General features: G+C 37.3%; 1 protein-coding gene across 1 annotated transcript in view; it reads right to left on the bottom strand.

Moving 5' to 3' along the window:
• Positions 1-7,734, bottom strand: part of LOC119786457 (A disintegrin and metalloproteinase with thrombospondin motifs 7) — a gene marked incomplete at its 5' end in the record, with an annotated part of 97,868 nt that extends 90,134 nt beyond the window's left edge. Inside the window, one exon of the mRNA XM_038289825.1 lies at positions 7,590-7,734. Coding sequence (XP_038145753.1) covers positions 7,590-7,734 — 145 coding nt within the window. The remainder of the gene's footprint in view (positions 1-7,589) is intronic.
• Positions 7,735-21,499: the final 13,765 nt, after the last annotated feature.

Here is a 21,499-nt window from a genome sequence, read left to right as displayed (position 1 = left end):
GCGACTCTGCATCGAACAAGACGAACTCAAAGAAGAGATGCTAGCGGTAAATATATGTTCGATTACTGCCTGCTAAGCTAAAAGCGGCCTAGCCTGAGCTATGGCTAATAGCAGCCTAGCTATTAGCCTATCTAGCCTAGCCTTGCAAGAACAAGCTTTATTAAAGTGCATTTTTTGTGATTACAGGAAGCAGTACGCCGTCTTAACAACTCGGAGACTAATTGCAGGCGCTATGAACCGGAGCAAGGGTAAGATTTAAAGAATATGCTTTCATTCTGCGGTAAAAGGTAATGGATACCGATCATAGCTTTCCATTTTGTTTTCACAGACCTCCTTTTTGCTCGGAGCCATAATCAGCAAGTCCAGATTTGCACGATGATGATAAAGACGACATTGTGTGTAAGTGACTTGTTTTAATGTTTTCTCCTTCCTTGTTACTGTGACTTGCGTTTGATTTTTTATTCATACCACTCTCATTTAATTGTTTTCCAGCTGCCTGTAAGACGTATTTTCAGACGGTACGCAGGAGCTTCAGATATAGGCTGCCAGCCACACGCTGCGTGCGGAGGCTATCTGCTCGGAGTCGGGCCAGAAGAAAGAGGGTAAGACTTTATTTGGTGTCTATTTTTCAGGTGCATTAATAGATGTGTTGTGTCCATACGCAGTGCGCTGATTCATAGTTTTTTTTTTTTTCAGCTGCTGAAAGCGAGGCAGAGTGTGCTAGCAGATGAGGAAGTGGAACTCTGGAAGTCCGCCGTCGTCAGCGGTGTCTCTGGATGGATTGTACGGTCGCCGCCATTTCGTAGGCCGGATCTCACTGAACTCTGTGTTAAGCTGCAGTCCCGGTTAGAAGCGATGCCGAAGTACAGGGCCACGCACAGTAGGCGTCTGCACATCGGACCTGCCTCGGAGGGAATGCTGCCCGTTACCTCCAACCCCGAGGAAGCAAACGGACCGTTCACGGACTTTTAATTTTTAGAAACGCATGTGTTTGGATACGCGTTGTATATAGTTGTGTGTGTTTTAATAAAGCTCTTTCTTTGCATAAACAGCTTCCTGGCAAATGTTCATTTCCTGTATAAATTCATTCATGTCCTTGATGGTAGCATAATAATTGTGTAGTAGTGTAGGATAACATAAATACACACCATATGAATGAATAAATATATGAATGAATAAATATATGAATGAATAAATAAATATATATATATATATATATATATGTGAATAAATATATATATGTAAATATATATATATATGCCAACCAATCACGAGCGACTTTACTTGTTTAAAAAGAAGTGGTTCCGTCCAATACTCAGTAAGAAAATTAAAGCCTGGCGTGGCCACGTGTGCTTTTGCTGCCAATCACGAGCGATTTCATTTGTTTGAGAATAGTGGTTTCAGCCAATACTGAGAAGGTTATTCAAGCCAGACCTGGCCAGCCGCGCGGGTTTGCTGCATTCATATGCTAATTAGGGTCATTAGTACAGCTGATCGCTCTCCACATACGTCACGGTACGTTTTCGACAATTTGTGGCACGACAAACGCGGACAAGCACGGGTTGCAAATTGTCGGAAACTGACGAAAATCAGGCAGATCTGCGGGAGTTTACGGGGGTTTACGGGGACGAAAATCTCACTTTTCATGCAGTGTAAATAGAAATTGCCACCTAAAACCAGAAGATTAAGCCTGCTGGCAGAAACAACAGATCATGGCGGGATAGAGCATCATTCCAGCTGAGTCAATCAAGCACCAGGGGCTGTGTTAAAAAAAGGCTTGATCACACCGAGACACATACATATGTTTAGGATATTGAATATATATATACCCCCCCCTGATGATGAATAAAATGTTTCACTTCATAAGTCAGAATAATGCACCTGTATAATTAGTATTCATTTGAAGAGAGGTAAGGAGTATATATGCTCTAGACATAGGGGAACAGAAACAAAAAACAATTAGACCCACTTCAATTATGGTCTGATTGCAGAGACTTCGTATTAGTCTCTTATTCGAGAAGGTACTCTTAGAGCTGAAGGAGAATCAACGGCAACATCAGCCATTATGTTCTTTAAAAAAAAAGGTCTAATCCTTAAAGTTGATGAACCCCTCCTTCCTCTACAAAACATGATTACTTGATAACATGATACACTTTTTGTCATGGTACCATAATATATATGTTTTATTTGACATAAATCATCCATCCATCCATCCATCCATCCATCCATCCATCCATCCATCCATCCATCCATCCATCCATCCATCCATCCATCCATCCATCCATCCATCCATCCATCCATCCATCCATCCATCCATCCATTTTCTGTCAGGCTTTATTCAGGCTGGGGTCGCTAGTGGTGTGACCCCAGTCAACGGGTACACCCTTGACAATTCCCCGGGCTACCACAGGGCAACACAGAGACACACAGGACAAGCAACCATTCACACACACACTCACACCTAAAGAGAATCTAGAGAAGCCAATTAACCGAACAGTCATGCTTTTGGACTGAGAAAAACATGACTGAGGGGAAGCTGGAGTACCCAGAGAATACCCACTCATGCTCAGAGAGAATTTGCAAACTCCATGCAGAAAGACCATTGACCGGGAATGGAACCCAGAACCTTCTTGCTACAAGTCAGCAGTACCCACTGCGTCACTGTGCAGCCCGACATAAATCATGTCATATCTGACATATTTGTAATTTCAATATTATGCCCCTGTTTAAGTCGATGGACGTAAACTGCATTTATTGTAATCTCTTTTCATATTATCTGAATTTACACTATTCAAATGGTATGATAGTACAGTATTAAATCTTTTTTAATTTAACCAATTTTTGTTATTGTTTTAATTTTTATTTATACCTATTTAAGATACTTGTGAGTTAATTAAAAATATAATTATTTTGGGGATAAAAAGCATAACACAAATAAAGTTCAACTCATGCTGTTTTTAAAATGTCTTGACGGTATGGTAAAAGACGGAATCTATTTCTTTCTTACAACCATTACTTTAGTTAAGGGTTTCTTAATTCTGGCCCTTGAGGTCTGGTGTCTCTGCTTCAGCACACCTGAGTTAAATATTCAGATCCTTAGCATGACAATGGAGAACTTAACTGTTTACTGAGGAAGTAATTATACAATTTTATTCAGGTGTGTGGGGAAAGAAACACATCTAAAAAGACACCGGACTATGAGGACTGGCATTGTTTAACTGCCCTTTAGAGCCAGGGGTCTTTAACGTTTTCCAGGCCAAGGACCCCCAAATTGATGCCGAGGTGGAGCGACGACCCCTGATTATGTATATTATTTTAATTTGCGTTAAATCAAACTGGTCCTATAGTCACTCTATTACATATAGAGTAATGTAGCGAAAGTAATTTCACACTGGGCTTATTAAAGTATTTCTGATTCAGATTCCTGGGTTGATGGGACAGGCATTGTGAATGAAACATTGCCCAGTTTGAAAGAGCTCCTGTGTGTAGCTGAATGTGTGCATTATTGACTGAAAGTATTTTGAAGTAAGACATTTCAATTAGACCCCCTAGGGGTCACGGACCCCTGCTGAACACCTTCGCTTTAGAGAGATACACAAAATAAAAAAAATAAAGTATACTATTATAGAGAAATACAAATATTGGGCTTTTAGAGGGATGACCGCATGGTGTGTTCCTATGAAATATGAAGGTTGGAGAGTTTTCAGCAACTGAATCAGAAATGCATTTTTTTTTCTCCAAATGAGAAACTACTATAAAACTATGATACAGACATCCCCCTCTGAAGAAGAAAGTGACGTGATCCAAGTTATAACCAAGGCCTATGAAAACAGGGATCTAAGAACAATCACAGCATTATATAAAGCCTTTGGAAACATGAATAAAGACACAACTACCTAGTGAAGTATAGATGGGGAAATAGAGTTGAACATAAATATTGATGATGACGAATGGTGGGATATATGGAGGGTACATCAGCCCACTACTGGCTCACAGGCATAGAGGGATCTCGCCTGGAAGAATTTAATATGATTTTTTTATTACATAAAAAAAAAAGCAAACAGTTAAAAAGCCCTCTGAATTGTTGGAGAGGATGTGAAGCAGTCGATGGGGACCTTTCACATACCTTCTGGAAATGTCATTAAATACAGGTGTTCTGGGGAATGATCTGTAATGTCCTATGTAATGGCTTAGAATAAAAAGAGACCTGAAATTCTGTACTTGTGGGAATTCCCAGATGGATTTTTTCATGACAATGGTCATTATCAGGTTAAGATGTTGTTGATAGCGGCTTAAAAGCAATATAGGAACTGGAGGAAAGAATAAATTACATCAAAGGAGCATCTGACAGATATAGTGAAGAATATTTTTCTGATGGAACAATTGACACACAGTTTTGGATTAGAAGTACCATAAATGGACAATAAATTGAAAAATAGACACTTTAAATGAAAACATGATGACTGTGAAGGCAAAGATGTATTACCGTATATATGCTCTGGGTAAAAACACTTTAACTCAATAAAATATAAGCAATAAAAATATATGTATTATTGTATGTTGAACTGTAAAGCTGCCTATGCTAAAGTATGAGAATGGCGATAAATCAAGTCTTTAAACAGTTCTATAAGTCATATAAATACCGTTGAAATGATAATTGAACAATCCCCGTAGAAAATGGGGTCTTGAGAATTTACACCCTTGTAATGCATGGCTATGCTTTCCGTCATAATGTATTACCAAACAAAGGGTGACAGAACTCAATAATATCCGCCATGGTCTGTTTATAACAGAAAAGCTTGCCTCCAAGATAGATTTAATATATAAAAGGCCCAACCAAGATTCTAAGGTCATATTAAAATGAGTGATTTTATGAAATATCCTGAAGAAGAAAAGCTGAGTATTGGTTTTGATGGATGTACAAAAAGGATGAATCACAAAGTCCCACTTTTCATTTTACTAAAGTTGAAAATCTGGACTTATTATTGCAATGACTTGGACCTAAACGAAAAAAGAAAAATACTAGTGCTAAGGCTGAAAAACATATGAAAGTGCAAAGCTTCATGAAAGCTGTGTAACAGAAATATCCTAAAGAACATAAGTTCAAAAGTAATTTATCCACAACAGAAAATATGCCCTTCGTCCAAAAGCATATTTAATAATTATCCCCCATGGAGAGACAGAAAAATATTTGCCCATTTGTGGTTCAATAAAACTCGATTAACCTACGGTGAACTGCAGTATGAGACAAAGTCTCAAATTAGTTAGTTCATTGTAGAGGACTAAAATTGCTTCCAACTTCATAATTTCAGCAATTTGTCAAACTTTCCTTCAGTTTTGCAATTATCTTAAGGCCTAATGAAATTGCACACTTTTTCAAATAAACTAGTATCTTTATGTTGTTGAAGGATATATTATTAGGTTGCTGCAGTCTGCTCGGTGTAAGAAAAAGCAGAAAGTAAAAAGTTTATTCTTTTTTCATTTTTCAACTGGGCTTTGTTGTCTCAATGTACTGTCTTAGAGTTTTCTAAGCAATAAAAAAAATCTATTCTGCAAGTGAAGATCAAGTCAGTGTTGTTTCTAGTATTTTTATTACTAAAAGTAATCAATACTTTCCTTAAAAATATTTAGAAGTATCAAAGCTGGCTATAGGTTATTTAAACGTCGTACTAAACAGTTTTATTTGATTCACTGAAGGACAATATGGTTTTGTTAACCATATCAAGACATTAAAAGACTGCTATGGAAAATAGGTTACTAGTACTGCAGATTGATGGTTATTGGTTTTCTGTGATAATTCTGATGTTTTGATGATTTGCTGTTCACCTGATTGATATTTCTAAGGATTTCTGTGCACATTTGTTTGTATGTTCTTATGATGTAAGGCACTTTGAATTCCCTCGCTGCTGAAATGTGCGAATTAAATCTTTACTAATGAAAATTATAAATTATAATAGGAGCTTGTCTCAAAACATTTTAAATATTCACTAACTTTGTTTTCTTTAAAGAGTTCCTTCTTTCATTTAGTTAATTATTGCTTAAAACTAAAGCTAAATACCAAGTCAGGGTTCTATGGAGGGTTAAAGGAGGGAAATCCAATAAATTTATTTATGAAATAACTAAATTAACTTTTAAATTAATAAATGTACAATTAACTAAATTAATATAACATTAAATATATAAATAAATGTAAATATTTAAATGCCAAACTTTTATCGGGAAATATTGCCGTTAATCTATTCTCAGGTTAGAATTCAAGTTAGAAATAATCGATTCAGAATTAATATTTATCTGAATAAACACTTATTAAACGCAAATACATCTTATTGAATATTATTTATTTTTATCATCAGTTATCATAGTAGAAAAGCTTTTTCAAGCAGTTTGCGATGTATTTTGGACACAGGACATGGGCCCTGGTCTAATTTGCCACCTGTTCAAAGACTTACTTTTATTTATTATTTAGGTAGCACAGACATATCACCCTTATTTTATTCCTACCCTTATCTGATTTTATTCTTATATCTTATTTGTACTTGCAATCTTATTTTTCTCTCTTCTGTAAATGGTTGAACTGCAAGAAAAAAAATTCCCGCAACGGATTAATAAAGTTATTCTGATTCAGGAAGTCCTTTGGCAAAATTCAAATAAGCCATTTTAATCTAGATTAATCTAGATTAGTTCCAAGATTACTGTGAGATTAATCTAGATTAAAAACAAAACGTATATTAGATATATATTTAAAGTATAAATGTCAAATAATTGCACGCACTTATTTTAAGACACTCAATTTTAATTTACATTTACTTATTTCACTCTGTACCCATTTAGTCCTTCATCATGAAATCATTTGAACTGTCAACTTGGCCCATCAAACTCAGTGGGGGGGTAGAAGGGCTGCTCCCATAAAGACCCTGATGTCTGCTTCACAGACATCACATCCTGTCACAACAAGACAGGACAAATCCTCCAGTTTTCTTTGACTCCAAGTTTAATTATTTATATAAAAGCAGAAATAACTTCAATAATATTTTTTCAATTTATTTACCACACTCTCTCAGTGAGCAACTCCAGTCTCTATATGACTACTTTATTCACTAATATTTCTGACAATCTTATGAGAGACTGTTAGCTGGAGCGCGAGGGTAACATTGATCCTGTTTGAAGTCTGGCAGCCTCCTACCTGCTTGACAACGCTGAGGTTTGGCATGTGACATCCCCATCTTATGACAGTACATTACACGCCTATGGAGTTTAAGGTTTGCTAACCTGTCAAGAACATGAACACCTTGACAACTAAATCAGGTCATTGCTACTTTTAAAAGATAATTTGGCAGACTTTTTTTTCCTTCCACTCAATTTTCCTTTATACAGTAATGGTTGAAAAGTGTACCTTCTGTAGAGTTGGCTCATTCAGGAAATATCTTATCCATCAACTTAGCAGTGTCCTAATGTATCGTAGGCTACAACATGTTCATTAGATAATATTTCTTCTCCTCTACATCAGGTTAATGTAATAAACTAACTTATTATTTTGGAATTTGTTGAAATGCACCTGTATTACAAAATGTGTGCAGTTTTAGTCTTACATCCACGTCATCACAGAGACGAGACCCGGATCCATACTGCAGGCGACACTGATGAACTGCGGTGTACAGAACGCCAGGAAGCACTGAGGTAAGAGACAACCTGGCCTTCATCGGGGCATCATCCAGGCACCACCCCCAGCCTCGACTGTGATGGCAAAATAGAAATAATGGGTTAATTTTTTGGAAAGAACTCCTTGTATTACAATTATTTCATCTTTAAAACACGTTTATGGTCCACTCTCTGCAAAACAGTTTTATGCAACAATCGTACAGTGCATGCCTGGCATGCACTGTACGATTGTTTTACCCTTTTCTCCAGTCGTGCAAGAATTTTTTGATCGGGCCTGACTTTATGCCTGATTGTGCGTAGTGTAGTGTACAGGAATCGTAAGGCAGGAGAAAATCAAGCATGTTGTGAAATTCAGTCGGCCGTCGTAAGGTGGTTGTGGGCAAATCGCTCAGTATGCATGTATAAACAAGGATTCTTCTTCTTCCTCTCAGATAAAAACACAGAAGCATGGCGGGGATGTGAGTAAAATGGAGTTCTTTATGTAAAATCGACAGACTGTATAGTAGGCAGTGTGTTTCAATGTAGAGAGATTCATATTCCTCCTCTACTCGTTTGACTTCCGGATAGACGACTCCGAGCAGCTCCATCTCACTGCGGAGTTGAGTCCGACGTGGTTTTTAGATGTACAGTGTGAGCAGGTAGATCGCATCAAAGTGTCGGGTCGTGTGAGAACATACATGGTGAGCTGTGAACTCACACGGTACGATGAAGCCCTGAGCTTGTTTGTACAGTGTGAGTTGTAGCCGTATGCAACGATTGAAAAAAAATTGTACAGTGTATGCCCGGCTTAACAGGGTTCTCCTTGAATAAACAGTGAAAATAATGAAAAGTTATTAGTTCAACCACGAGCAGTTTAAGGGAACAAAAAAAATACATTAGGATATATAAACTTTATGCTTTGCATACACATAGTTTTATGGAAACTTTGTCTATGAGTTTATTACCATGCATGTTTCAGGTGGATAAACACAGATTCATTAAAAAGTTAAGTAAAGGGCAGATGTTGGGTATATTAAGTTAGATTGTAATACTCTAATTATTAATGGATGTAATTAATGGGGTAAGAATTTCTGCAAAATGCCAGAAATCAAAAAGCGAAACAAGCTCATAACTAAATATGAAAATGAAGTGGATCACAACACTTTGGTGGAATAAATATCAAATTATTTCTCTTGGTGTTGGATTCTGAATTCAAAAATAACAAATACAGAAAGAAGAGAGAGAACATTGCGGATCAATAAAACAAAAACACAAAAGAAAAGTGATGTACTTGTACTGACAAGAGAAGAAACATTTGATAAGATACAGATCCACATGTCCTGTTAGGCTCCAGTATCTTACAAAATAAAAGGAAGATCCAGATTTCAGCACATGCAGTACAGTATGTGATTGGACTCTTGGATATTTCAACAGTGGCTTGAAATAAATTACTGGTTTAAAGGATTTGCTCTGATTAAGCCAATAGTAAAAGTTTTTAATCTCCTCTATTTGTATCAGAAGCCTCTAGAAAAAAAAAAGTATAACTTCCCTAACTAACTGTCTATAATCAGATATGTGCTGTTTAAAATTATCTGCTTTCATTACATCAAATCCCTGTCAAACTAAAAAACCACATGAATTGTTAAGGTGAATACTACAATGTGCTCTTAAAAATTAATAATGAAAGGCAGCAGACAGGAGTGTAAACACACCTTTCAGCTTCTGAGGCTTTAAACATTCTTTAGTATTAAACTAGGTATTTTCATGTTAATCATAAATAGTCAAGTATTAAGGACAGTCTTATCCTTATCAATGTACATTAGTATTTTTCATGTTTTTGTTTAGACCAAGACTCAAGGAGAACCTGTGGATTCTGCAAAGATAACTGATCAAACCAAGTAAAAACAAAACCTTATCACTTGTTTTGCTGTTTCATTAGCTCAGCAGCCGAGGTATAACATGAATGCAAAGCTACTGCAGGCGAGACTCTCAACTGGTTTTAAATGACATGTAGAAGCGGAAGCGAATTATAACTGTATATACGGAAAGGTTCACAAGGTCAAATGGGTAATTAGCGGCCATGACTATATAGTAAAAAACTTTCTTTGGTTGTTTCGGTGTTCTACCCAACAGGGGAATCACTTGACTACAAAAGCAACAAGGTGGATGCTTTCTGTTTTTGGAAAAACATCAGAATCTGAGTGGATACTGAAAAGAACAAAAAACACACACACAAAAAAATGGGTGAAGTGTTTAACTGGTAACAGCAAGTGGCACTCCAATTTATCAGACAAGGCAACAATCAGTGCATCAATCCTGCTATCACAATGCAGCACCTAGGTGGCTTAAAGCTTTGGCTTGGCTTCTACATGAAAATTGCCTTTAGCTCATAGTAGCAATGGTGTCATTCTGTTATTGCAAAACCTGCTGAACATTATAATATTGTATAACATTGTACTAATTTCAAATGGAAATATTCTTTACTGACCCTGAAGTGCTTTACACTACATCCAGTCATTCACCAGACATTCACACAGGATGGATACCTCACTGTAGCCACAGCTGCCCTGGGGCAGACTCACAGAAGATAGGCTTCCTAACAATCACTTCCACCAAGTCCTCTGACCAACAGAAGTGGGAAAGGTGGTTACAACCGAGCATCCACCATTAACATGACGAACCCCTACTGTATCCTGAGCCAGCAACACCCCTTTGTCTGATTGCACAAAAAAAGGACACTTTAATAGTCTGATTAACATTCTGCTTTTTTAACAAGAGTTGCGGAATATTGTATAATAGGATGGGGAAAAAGAATGCTTCTTCATCACTAAGAATATCAGCGGTATTCTTGCTTTGATTTTTTTGTGGAAAATAACAAAAATTAATACAATTCAATTTGCTAGTTGATAGTTAGGGGTCACATTCAACCCTTTAACTAAGAAGCAATCATAGCTCATAGCAGCTTTTACCATTTTGTAGTAAAAAAAAAATAATGAATGGTATAAACTTGTTAATTAATGGTGTGTTACAATTTAATGAAATTAATTAATTAAGACAAAAAGTAATAGAATAGAAAATCCCTCTGGTGTTTACAGCAGCAACAAGATTATACAAAAAAATGTGTTTTATACATTATTAAATTTCCTAATTTATTATGAATTATGTGGAATATTCCTTTTAATCATTGTGTAACTATAAGAAACTAGACCAGAGGTTTTCATCTTAGAAGTCACACATAGTAAGCACAACATTATAATTACTTACTACATTAATAATTACAACTTATTACTAAAAAAATGAAAAACAAAATGAGAAGAATAATATTTGCATAGAAGTGTTGGATGTAAAGCACCTGCTTGCAAACACATTTAAGGGACACATGCTTAAGTGTTTAAAATAAAAATAAAAAGAATATCTTAAGGAGAACATGCAGGCAGCGGCTACCTTAGTAGTATAATATTTACTAAAGGTATATCAAAGGTTTATTTTACCTATTCTAAACCAAAGGCCATATGATGCCTGATGCTGACATTATATAATGTTTGACAGTCTACAGGTCAGTTTCTTTAATAATCAAACTCACAATATTAGAACAAAGTATAGCAATGCCACATTGGAGTCTTTGAAATGGATAAAACAAAATTTCAAATTAACAAGCTTTCCTTTCAAACACAGTTTAAAGGTCAAGAGAAAATATAGTGAGAAAATCAAAGACTTCATTTTAACAGTTTTTTTGTTCATTCTCTTTGTCCCACATTAAATAATCATCGTCCTTGGTGCAATCTCTTCAAAATATACCTTTATTTAAACGATAAATCCTGACTGAGGTTTTGAGTTTCTTACATCACCCTATTTTTTTGTTTTTGTTTTCACACACTGAGGACAATGTTTTTTTCTTGACAAAATTTGTACTTTTTTCACAAAATGTATTTTGCACCATCTAACCTTATGCTTTACCAAAGAGAGCCCCGACAACAAATTTTACAAAATAAGCAGATGGTCTGATGTTCAGCTGAGGTGTCTGTTTGAATAGATGTTTTTGTGAAAAGGAAAAAAAAAGTGAGTGTTTGTAATCTCTTCCCCAGAAGAGGATGGGGAAAAGAAACAGCCCCTTCAAGGTAAGAGGCTGTTTTTATGTCTGTGCTTTATTCAATGCTGCTATGACATGTTCCTGATCAAAGTAGTGCAAATAGAGCATTTCCCAGGTGGGATCTATGTCAACAAGTCTAGCCTCCTTTGGACTTGTGCTGCATAAATTCAATCCAGGTCTGGTGCACAACATCCCACAATCCCCTGTGCTGCCCTCACCCATTGAGCGAAGCTCTTCTTAACCTGTGCAGTACAGCTCTCACACTGTCACACTGCGGCACAGGAGGATTTCAGTTGCAGCCCTGTTTGAGTACAGACAGTAGCATCAACCACCCAAGGAGGAAGAAGTGTGTTAAGCTTTCTTCACCAGATGGAAGGCATTATCAGTCTATACAATGTTTGTGGGTTTAGCTTTTGCTGCCAAAGTAGCTCTGAACCATGGAAGCATGGATTCCAAAAGAAGCTGGAAATCTGTTATTGTATACAGTATGGCACCAAGGTTTTAGATGTTGGTGCCATATACAAAAGGGAAATGGAAACATTTGAAAGTATTTGTGGACTCTTCCCCAGCCTCTTCTGGGGAAGCAGAAAATCCATCATGCTTTGCACTGAGACCTCACCAGATGTGACTTGTTTTCCCAAACAATTGGATAAAGGCTTATTGGAATGAGATCTGTGAAAATCTGGAAAACAAGTCAACACCGACACCGTATTGTTCCACTTCTAAATCCATTTCTGAATTGTTTTTATTTAGTGTTAATGTGAATTAGTCTGCAAAAAGAGGCAAAAAAAGAAGCAATTTTCTATTTTTTACCTCAAATAAATTAACTTTGAGAGCAGAAGGTTCACTCGCTTCTTAATTTATACGGACTAACAGCAGGTGCCATTGTGAAGAGGTAATCAGTCTGATTCACTTCAACTCTGCACAGTGATAATGTTATGCCAGATTGCAGTGTGAGCAGCATAAAATGACACCGATTTTATAAAATATAATGAACGAATCTTTGAATAATATCTCTTCTACAGCCGTATCTTCTTTGTAAATATTTTAATTATGATGAGACTATGGTGTGCAATCAACTCTAGCCGTCTTTATGAGATTATTCTGTCAAGCTATCATTAAAATGTTCTCTTAGGTTAATAGTAGTTAGTTGCAGATTTAATTCTTTTTGAATGATTAGAAGTTTGGAATGAAAAGTTAAGCATGTCTAGAATATTCACCCAATAGAAAATGTTTCCCTAACAAGCAAGAGATGCTAAAATTAAGGATTTTGAAAGTTACAATGTATTTCTAGGGAAGATAAAGTTTAGAAAGTTTTGTTTTGATAAAAACTGCAAGTTTTGAATATTTCTACAGTTTTAAAAGTTATGTAAGTTTCAAAAACTGTGGAAGTATTTAAGTATGTGGTCCCTCCATCAGTTTTTGTTTTTTTATGCAGTGGACCAGGCGTATCAAAAGGAGCAGCTTGTTTCTTACATTGCCGGAGCAGTTTTCATCTGCAAAAATAATATCATAAAGTGTTGAGGTAATGCGATTGACTTAATTAAATCCAGATTCCATCCCGCATCAAAGTAGCCATTAAACATTCATAGTGGTGAGAGTAAATGGTGCTTGTATGACCGTCAGTCATGTTGATTACTTGTTTGTCGGTGCACAGGTGCATGTATGTGTGATTATTTAAGAGGGTATATGTGCCAAAATAAATGTGTTTTTCGAGGGAGTCTATATGAGTGAGTTTGTTGGATGGAGACGCACAGTTCTGTGTGGCATCAGGCATAGAAGTCCCAAAAAGAAACAACATTAATAGAAGTATAGGGCAGGTGGACCTAGTTTAGGTGGGCTGCAGCAGCAGTCCTAGGCAGCCAACTATACGTCCCACATGGCAGAAGCTTGTAGGCAAAGAACAGATGCAACAGTCCCAAAGCAAAAAAAGCAACAGAATGAGATGCAGGTGTTGTGCAATTATAATACATCTATTGCTTACCCCAGTAGGGTTGGTAAATGTGTTGCTTAATCAAATAATATTTGGACTGTCATATATTATTTGTGAACACACACCTGGCTGTAAGTTAGAACAACAAATGAAAGTGAAGCTCATATCATGGTCAAACAGATAATTCTGCAAATATTTGGAATAAACACAGATTTTCCTTCACAAAGCCTCAGAAGAGCAACATTTGTGTACAAAATTAAACTTGTACATGAAATGATGTTTTGTTTTAAAGAAAGTATTTTTACAAAGTTTTTTTGTTGCTGGCATTCATATAAATATAGTGGTATGATAACTTGGTATACTGTTGATTGGTTTTTGGTATACATCTCTTTTGAATTTATAGCCCCCCCTCTTGGAGAAAACTCCACTGCCACTGGATAAGACCAATGTTGTGCCAGTCTATAATTAAAAAGAACAAGCAAGATAAAAATAAACAAGCTAGGTTTTCATATTTCACTTTTTCAAAAAATTTACGAAGTTCACAACCCTATAAATTAACTAGGTCAAGTTAATTTGGTAAATGAAGTCACAAATCTACACAACAGAACCTTATATTTCACCCTATCAATGTGTGATCATATAGAAAGGAACTGAACATATTCGGTGCAGTCAAAGTATACTTTATGTGCAGTGAAGCCTTTATTTAACCAAATTACACCAAACTTCAGAAACATACAGGTACATTGAGGTTCTGCTGAAAAGATCTATCAAAAATATTTTTTTGGGTTCCTCATTCAGTAGCAGATATTTCCCGAGGTAGCTCTGATACTTTAACTTAATGTGTCGCTCTAAATTATAAGTGGATGTGTCCAATGGCATAACTATCAGTAAGCAGAGACTGCAGTTGCTTAGGGGCACCGTCACTGACACCTGGAAGACCCCCTACACAAAATTGGACTAGGACGTCTCTTTGCAGATGTAATGGTGCGAAAAATTCCTCTTAAACCCACCTGATATTACGTTGACTGACTGGACTGGACATACCCCAACATATGTCAGATTTCAACATGATTGTGAGCCGTTTAAACACCACACCAATAGCAAAGCAGGCAGTGATACTTTTAATTACTATGTTAATAACTGTGTATAGTTCATTGGACGGTCGGTAAAAAATACACTCATCTAATATGTTTCAAACCGCAATAAAGATCTTAAAAAAAAACGATGTATTTGAGCATTTTATTTCTTACACTACAATTTGGAATTATGGGTAACTCAGAGCGTAGATTAAAACCCTAACCGTTACGTACTATGTGTTAGCGACGATGGATACCAAAAAGAGGTACTTAAGCTGATTCCAGAAAAGAAAAAGCAATGAAGAGCTGCTGAAAGAACAGAAAAAAATTCCCAAAATAAACACGTTCTTTCGAAGAACCGAAGAGGGAGAGGTGGACGTTGCTGCTACAGTGAGTGAAAATTGCGACCAGGAGATGAATGGAGAGAGCGTGGGTGAGGAGGGGAGCTGTGAAACTCAAGGTAGCCCAATAAGACTAATTTTGCAGCAGAATATTTACAGCAGTATATCCATGTCTAGTGAGGGAAAAGAATGATGAAATGATGAAGTGTGTACATATAGGGCACATTTCGGGTCGGTTGGCTGCGGGGGTGGGGGGCAGGGGTTGATGGGGTGTTGTACTTCATATGGGGCCCACCCGGATAATGTTGCTTACCGGCCTATTGTGTCTTTAGTACAGACCTGTTTGTTAAGTCCCAGTTGGCACAGTTTGAAATGTGTCATTATCAATTGAACATGAATGTGAGCTGTGCGTGTCGCTCATTATTCTCATGGTGAGTGTCGCTCTCTTTTAGGTTAATTACTTCAAAACTGATCTGTACAGTTCACCATTCACAAAAAATATGAATGTATTCAGTGAATGCCGTTCATTGAATGCATTGATTCACAACACTGGATAGGACTGCATCTCCTGTGGGAGTGTCTTGGACGTTTGTGAGCTGGGGGAGGGTTGCAGCAGCAAGCAAACTTCTATCCCCTACACCAAGGATTATGTTAAATATCAGCACAGGCATTGGGTCTGAATTTGCAAAATTAATATCATAGTTCATGGCACAACACAGACCAACAAGCCCCTCCGACCTGGTCACATTGCTTCCAAAGAGCATGAATCCAATGTACCAGAACCAATGGAAGTCCACCGGAGCAAGACTGCCTGGCACCAGGAAGGTTCTCCTACAATTGCAAACAACATGCCAGGCAGGCTCTTCCTCACTATGAGAACACAAACAACAACCCAGCAAGATGGATATGCATGTTTGCACACGTGTCTGTAAGATTTTGACATGATGTGAATACAGATGCTTACATTTAAGTGAAAATTAAGTTAAATTAGGAAAATAAATTAAGTATTGACTTTAGATTTATGGCGGAGGAGGTGCTTGCTGACAAAGTCTCCCAAAGTCCCAAGTATCTTGGAATTGAAGCGCAAGATGGAGCACAAACACAGCAGGGGAGGAGTACATGGTGCTCTCCCATTACTGCAATGCCCATCGTCCAACATCCCTTAATACATTTTATGTTTGGTTTCTTATGTAAAGGAAAAATGGATGACTGCCAATGTGCCAGCATGAATTACCTCCAGGGGGACTATCTCTCCAACAGCACCCCTCTACCTTGTGTTCTGCCAGTACCTATACCAACACAGAGAAGACCAAGACCATGTGTACCTTATGGAAATACTCCTGTAGTTTATCTGCAAAGCATTCACAGTGTGCTTTTTCTAAATTGAATTATTCCACTTTCAATTATGCTAGAGCACGTTTTTTAAATGGTATAAAATAAATGCAGATCCTCAAAATTCTACACACTATACCTCTTTGTCCCAGTGTGACAAAAGTTGTGCTGATGTTCAACAAATATTAACCCAAGGCTCTGAATAGTTGTGCAAATGTCATTTCTTAGGTTTCTATTTTAATACCAATTTTTGGTAGCAATTCAAGCTTGAAGTCTTTTTCAATTTGATACCAAAAGCTAAATATATCAATCTTTGGGGAATTTTCAGTACTTCTAAAGCTACATGAGGGTGGATAGGATACAACTGTAAACAGGCAGTTTTTAGATCTTTCCAGATATTTTAATAGACTAAAATGAATGATAAGACTTCTGTAGGGAACAATAGGTAATTGGTAGGTAAAGGTGTGATTTAATTTAAATGTAATGCATACTTGGCATCAGCAGGTTTAAAAACATAAATAAATAACATAAACAGCTTGTTTTGGTTCAGTCTATGACTTAAAAATCTTTAAGAATGTTGTGTACTTTTCTTTAAGATCTGACAATGGTTATCTTCCTCTGCCAGGTTTTGTGGGCTAAAAAAAAAAACATATTCATTTATCTTAGGAAAAATGTCTCTAAACCAAACTAGCCATATGGCAAAATTATTATTCTCCTATGACAGCATTTTAAGTGTTAAACAAATGTTATTAAAAGTAAGGTAATTTCTAGTCTGAAGAAAAAAAACATTATATTTACTGCTGTATATATTAATAGGAGGGCATTTACAGACCATCAATAATTAACTCTCCTCTGTATGCATAAAATGTTGTGCAATTTAAATTATTCCCAACAATGCATTAAGTAATTCACTGTTTGTATTTAATTAAATTCAGTATATTTATGTAGCTCAAACTCACAAGGCATAATCTCAAGCAGGGCTGGAAGATATGGCCAAAACTAATATTATATGTTCCTTAATTTTAGTCGATACAAAATAATGTTGTTATTAATGTAAACAAAATAAAAGCCTATGAAAAACTGCCATGAATGCCCATGATAAATGTCCAAACAAAACAATTATTTTACCGATTTTATAAAACTCCTTCGATAACATAGAGATAGAAACATTTCTTTTGAAAAAAAAAAAACACAAAAAAATCATAAAACCTGAAAAGTCAGTCAGTGACAAAGGATGGAATCATAGACTTTAATATATATTAAAATTTATATATAATTAAAAAATTTTTTATCATTATTATTTAATAGGACTTAGAATAAGAATAAGAACTAGAAAATTTCTAAAGAAATTTTGAGGGGGGCCACCTACTGCCCGTCTGGGTAACTGGGCCAATACGGCCCTGGCAAGTGACATTGGGGCTCCCCAGACCAACTGCTTACGCCTTTGAGGGCTGCTGAGGGAAGGAAAGAGGGCTAGGTCATGGGCAAAGAGAGCTGTGTGCCACTTGTGCTGAAATCTGGGAAATAGACGTGCACAGCATATGATGCACAAGGGTAATATGGGTTGTCCATATTGAACCGCAGTGGGTAAAGCGCAGTTGGCGGGCGCTGCCCGCCTGCTAGGAGCCCTTGCAGCGATGAAAAGAAGCACCAATGGCGGGCTTCGCCCGCCTTTTAAGAGCCATTGCAGTGATGAAATCACCAATGGCGGGCTCCGCCCGCATGCTCAGAGCCATTGCAGTGATGAAATTACAAATGGCTATGAGCAATATGCCAGAATGTATGAGTGTGTATAAGGAAGAGGCTTTTATTCTGTAGAGTCCCTGTAGTCTTATTTTGAAAGTCTATCATGGATGTGCATCAAAAGATGGGTCATGCCCAGCAGTGATATAGAATCCATTTCCAAATGTTAAATCACTGGTTTTCCATGTTATTAGGTGAATAGCTGCTGTATTACAGAGTAAATGGGAGACTTTTATTGTGAAATTTGCTCTGGGGTGTGTTTTGAAAAGGTCACTAGAGTCTAATAAAAACAACCTGGAAGAGTTTGGGTCATAATGTTGAGCCATTTGCATCAATTATTGCATTAGTATAATCTAGAGGCTTTTATTTTGTAGGGTCCCTGGATTCTTATTTTGAAAGTCCAACAGAGTTGTGTTTAGAGAAAATGTTCAGACCCAGCAATGATAGTTGATGACTTTCCAATCGTTAAATCACTCTTTTTTCCATGTTATTAGGGCAGTAGATGAAGATGAAATGGGAGGCTTTTATTTTGAAATTTGCCTTAAGGTGTGTTTTAAACAGTCTCCTAGAGTCTATTCTCTAAAATGGGGTTGAGTTTGGGTCATAATGTTGAGCCATATAGGGCAATAAATATATGTAAAAAATATAGAGGCTTTTATTTTGTAGGGTCCCTGGAGTCTTATTTTGAAAGTCTATCAGTGTTGAGTGGCAAGGGAAGTGTCATGGACAGCAGTCATATAGTATCCATTTCCTAATGTTAAATCAGTGCTTTCACCCTCCATTAGATTAATATGTGCTGTTTAAAACAGCAGAGGTAAAATCTCTTTGAAGCACGGTTACCCTGACAACGCTTAACGAGCCTGTCAGTGACAGAGAGAAAAGCGCAGCACTATCGTTCCTTAGCTCTCAGGCTTTTTTGAATGGGAGCAACAGCTCCGAACAAACGACTGCTTAGCAAAAATCGTATGAGTTATTCAAAAAATTTCTTCACCATGAGCGTCAGCGATCCTTCGACTCCAACTATGCCAACTTTGGTGTATGTGTGTCATTCAGAAAAATATTTATGACGAGTTTAAAACACATAATGTCATTCGTTTTTCTCCCCACTGCTGCTCCAAAACCAATGGAGAAATGCTCTGATTCTCATCGACTTTAGGTCGGTCTGGAGCGTTTTTAAGGAAAAGTATTAATCCTACCGTAATTCTGAAGACATTGTGTGGGTCCAGAGGTTTCAGCCTACAAACTGACCAAAAATGGTGACTGTAGCTCCAAATATGTGGCCGTGAGGCAAGAACAAAATGTTTTATCTTAAAAAAACGACAGCCTGCTTCACTGCAGCAGGCTGCTGCAGAAGCTAACTGTCAGCTAGCTTCCAGGTGCTTACCCTCCAAACAAACGACTGCTGAGAAAAAACCGTAAAAGGTATTTGAGAAATTCTTTCAGTGAAAGCAACATCTATCCTTTGTCTCAGACTGGGGTAACTTTCATGTCTGTAGGTCTTTCACAACCCAAAACGAAGCACAAACAAAATGGCTGATCCCACCTGCTCCTCCCTTTGTTTAAACTGCAGCACCACACTCTGTCATCTTTAAGCTGCTATAGCACCCCTCCGAACAAACGACTGCTGAGTAAAAACCGTAAAAGGTATCTGAAAAATTATTTTTATCTAAGCTAAAGCTATATCTTGTCTTCAATTGGAGTAACTTTCATGGCTGTAGGTCATCTACAACCTGAATGGGAAGAGAAAGAATAAGAAAAACGGGTCCTCAGTCCTTAGCTTCTAACTGAGCTAGCTGCAGCAACACACTCTCACTCACCTTTAAGCTGCTAAAGCCCCCCTCCGAACAAAGGACTGCTGAGTAAAAACCATAAATGATATCTGAAAAATTATTTTTATCTAAGCTACAGCTATATCTTTACTTCAATTAGAGTAACCTTCATGTCTGTAGGTCTTTCACAACCCAAAACGAAGCACAAACAAAATGGCTGATCCCACCTGCTCCTCCCTTTGTTTAAACTGCAGCACCACACTCTGTCACCTTTAAGCTGCTATAGCACCCCTCCGAACAAACGACTGCTGAGCAAAAACCGTAAAAGGTATTAGAAAAATTCTTTCAGTGAAAGAAACATCTATCCTTTGTCTCAGACTGGGGTAACCTTCATGTCTGTAGGTCTTTCACAACCCAAAACGAAGCACAAACAAAATGGCTGATCCCACCTGCTCCTCCCTTTGTTTAAACTGCAGCACCACACTCTGTCATCTTTAAGCTGCTATAGCACCCCTCCGAACAAACGACTGCTGAGTAAAAACCGTAAAAGGTATCTGAAAAATTATTTTTATCTAAGCTAAAGCTATATCTTGTCTTCAATTGGAGTAACTTTCATGGCTGTAGGTCATCTACAACCTGAATGGGAAGAGAAAGAATAAGAAAAAACGGTTCATCACACCAGAGCTTCTAATTGAGCTAGCTGCAGCAGGACAGTCTCACCCAGCTTTCTGGTGCTTAAAATGTCCTCCGAACAAACGACTGCTGAGCAAAAACCGTATGAGTTATTCAAAAAATTCTTTCACCGTGAGCGTCAGCCATCCTTCGACTCCAACTATGCCAACTTTGGTGTATGTATGTCTTTCAGAAAAATATTTATGACGAGTTGAAAACACATAATGTCATTCGTTTTTCTCCCCACTGCTGCTCCAAAACCAATGAAAAACGGCTCTGATTTTCATCGACTTTAGGTCGGTCTGGAGGCTTTTTAAGGAAAAGTATTAATCCTACCGTAATTCCGAAGACATTGTGTGGGTCCAGAGATTTCAGTCTACAAACTGACCAAAAATGGTGACTCTAGCTATAAATATGTGGCCGTGAGGGCGAGTTTAAAATTTTTTTTGGTATTAAAAAAACGGCTGCCCCACACTCTAGCTTTTTTAGTCTCTCCACTCTAGAGGGTGGATTTTGCTAAAAACTTTGTGGTGCTTGAGGTCTGATTATACAAAAACCGTAGCAGTTATCAACATGCCGTCTTCAGTTTTAAATAGACGAAGGATTTATCTACAAACTGAGCTTTAAACTGTTTTTTAGGTGAATGTATGCCGACACAGTGAAGTGCTGTTTTTTATGCTTTTTTTCCCTCTCCCCATTCATTTCCTATGGGATTTTTTTTGCGACGTTTTCGCTAATAATTCGCAAACCCTCGGACTAATGAGAAAGTTATATACAAGCACGCATCGCCCCATTGGTCCCGACGCGTGTGCCAACTTTGGGCCCGATCCGCCAAACCGTGCGGGACTAGTTACGCGCCGAAGTTTTGGGTATACGGGAGAATTATAATAACTAGAAAATTTCTA

Source organism: Cyprinodon tularosa, unplaced genomic scaffold (genome assembly GCF_016077235.1).
Source record: "Cyprinodon tularosa strain WSP-4 unplaced genomic scaffold, ASM1607723v1 ctg272, whole genome shotgun sequence".
NCBI classification, from domain to species: Eukaryota; Metazoa; Chordata; class Actinopteri; order Cyprinodontiformes; family Cyprinodontidae; genus Cyprinodon; species Cyprinodon tularosa.
Note: the sequence above shows the minus strand (reverse complement) of the source record. Positions and strands in the feature narration are given on the sequence as shown.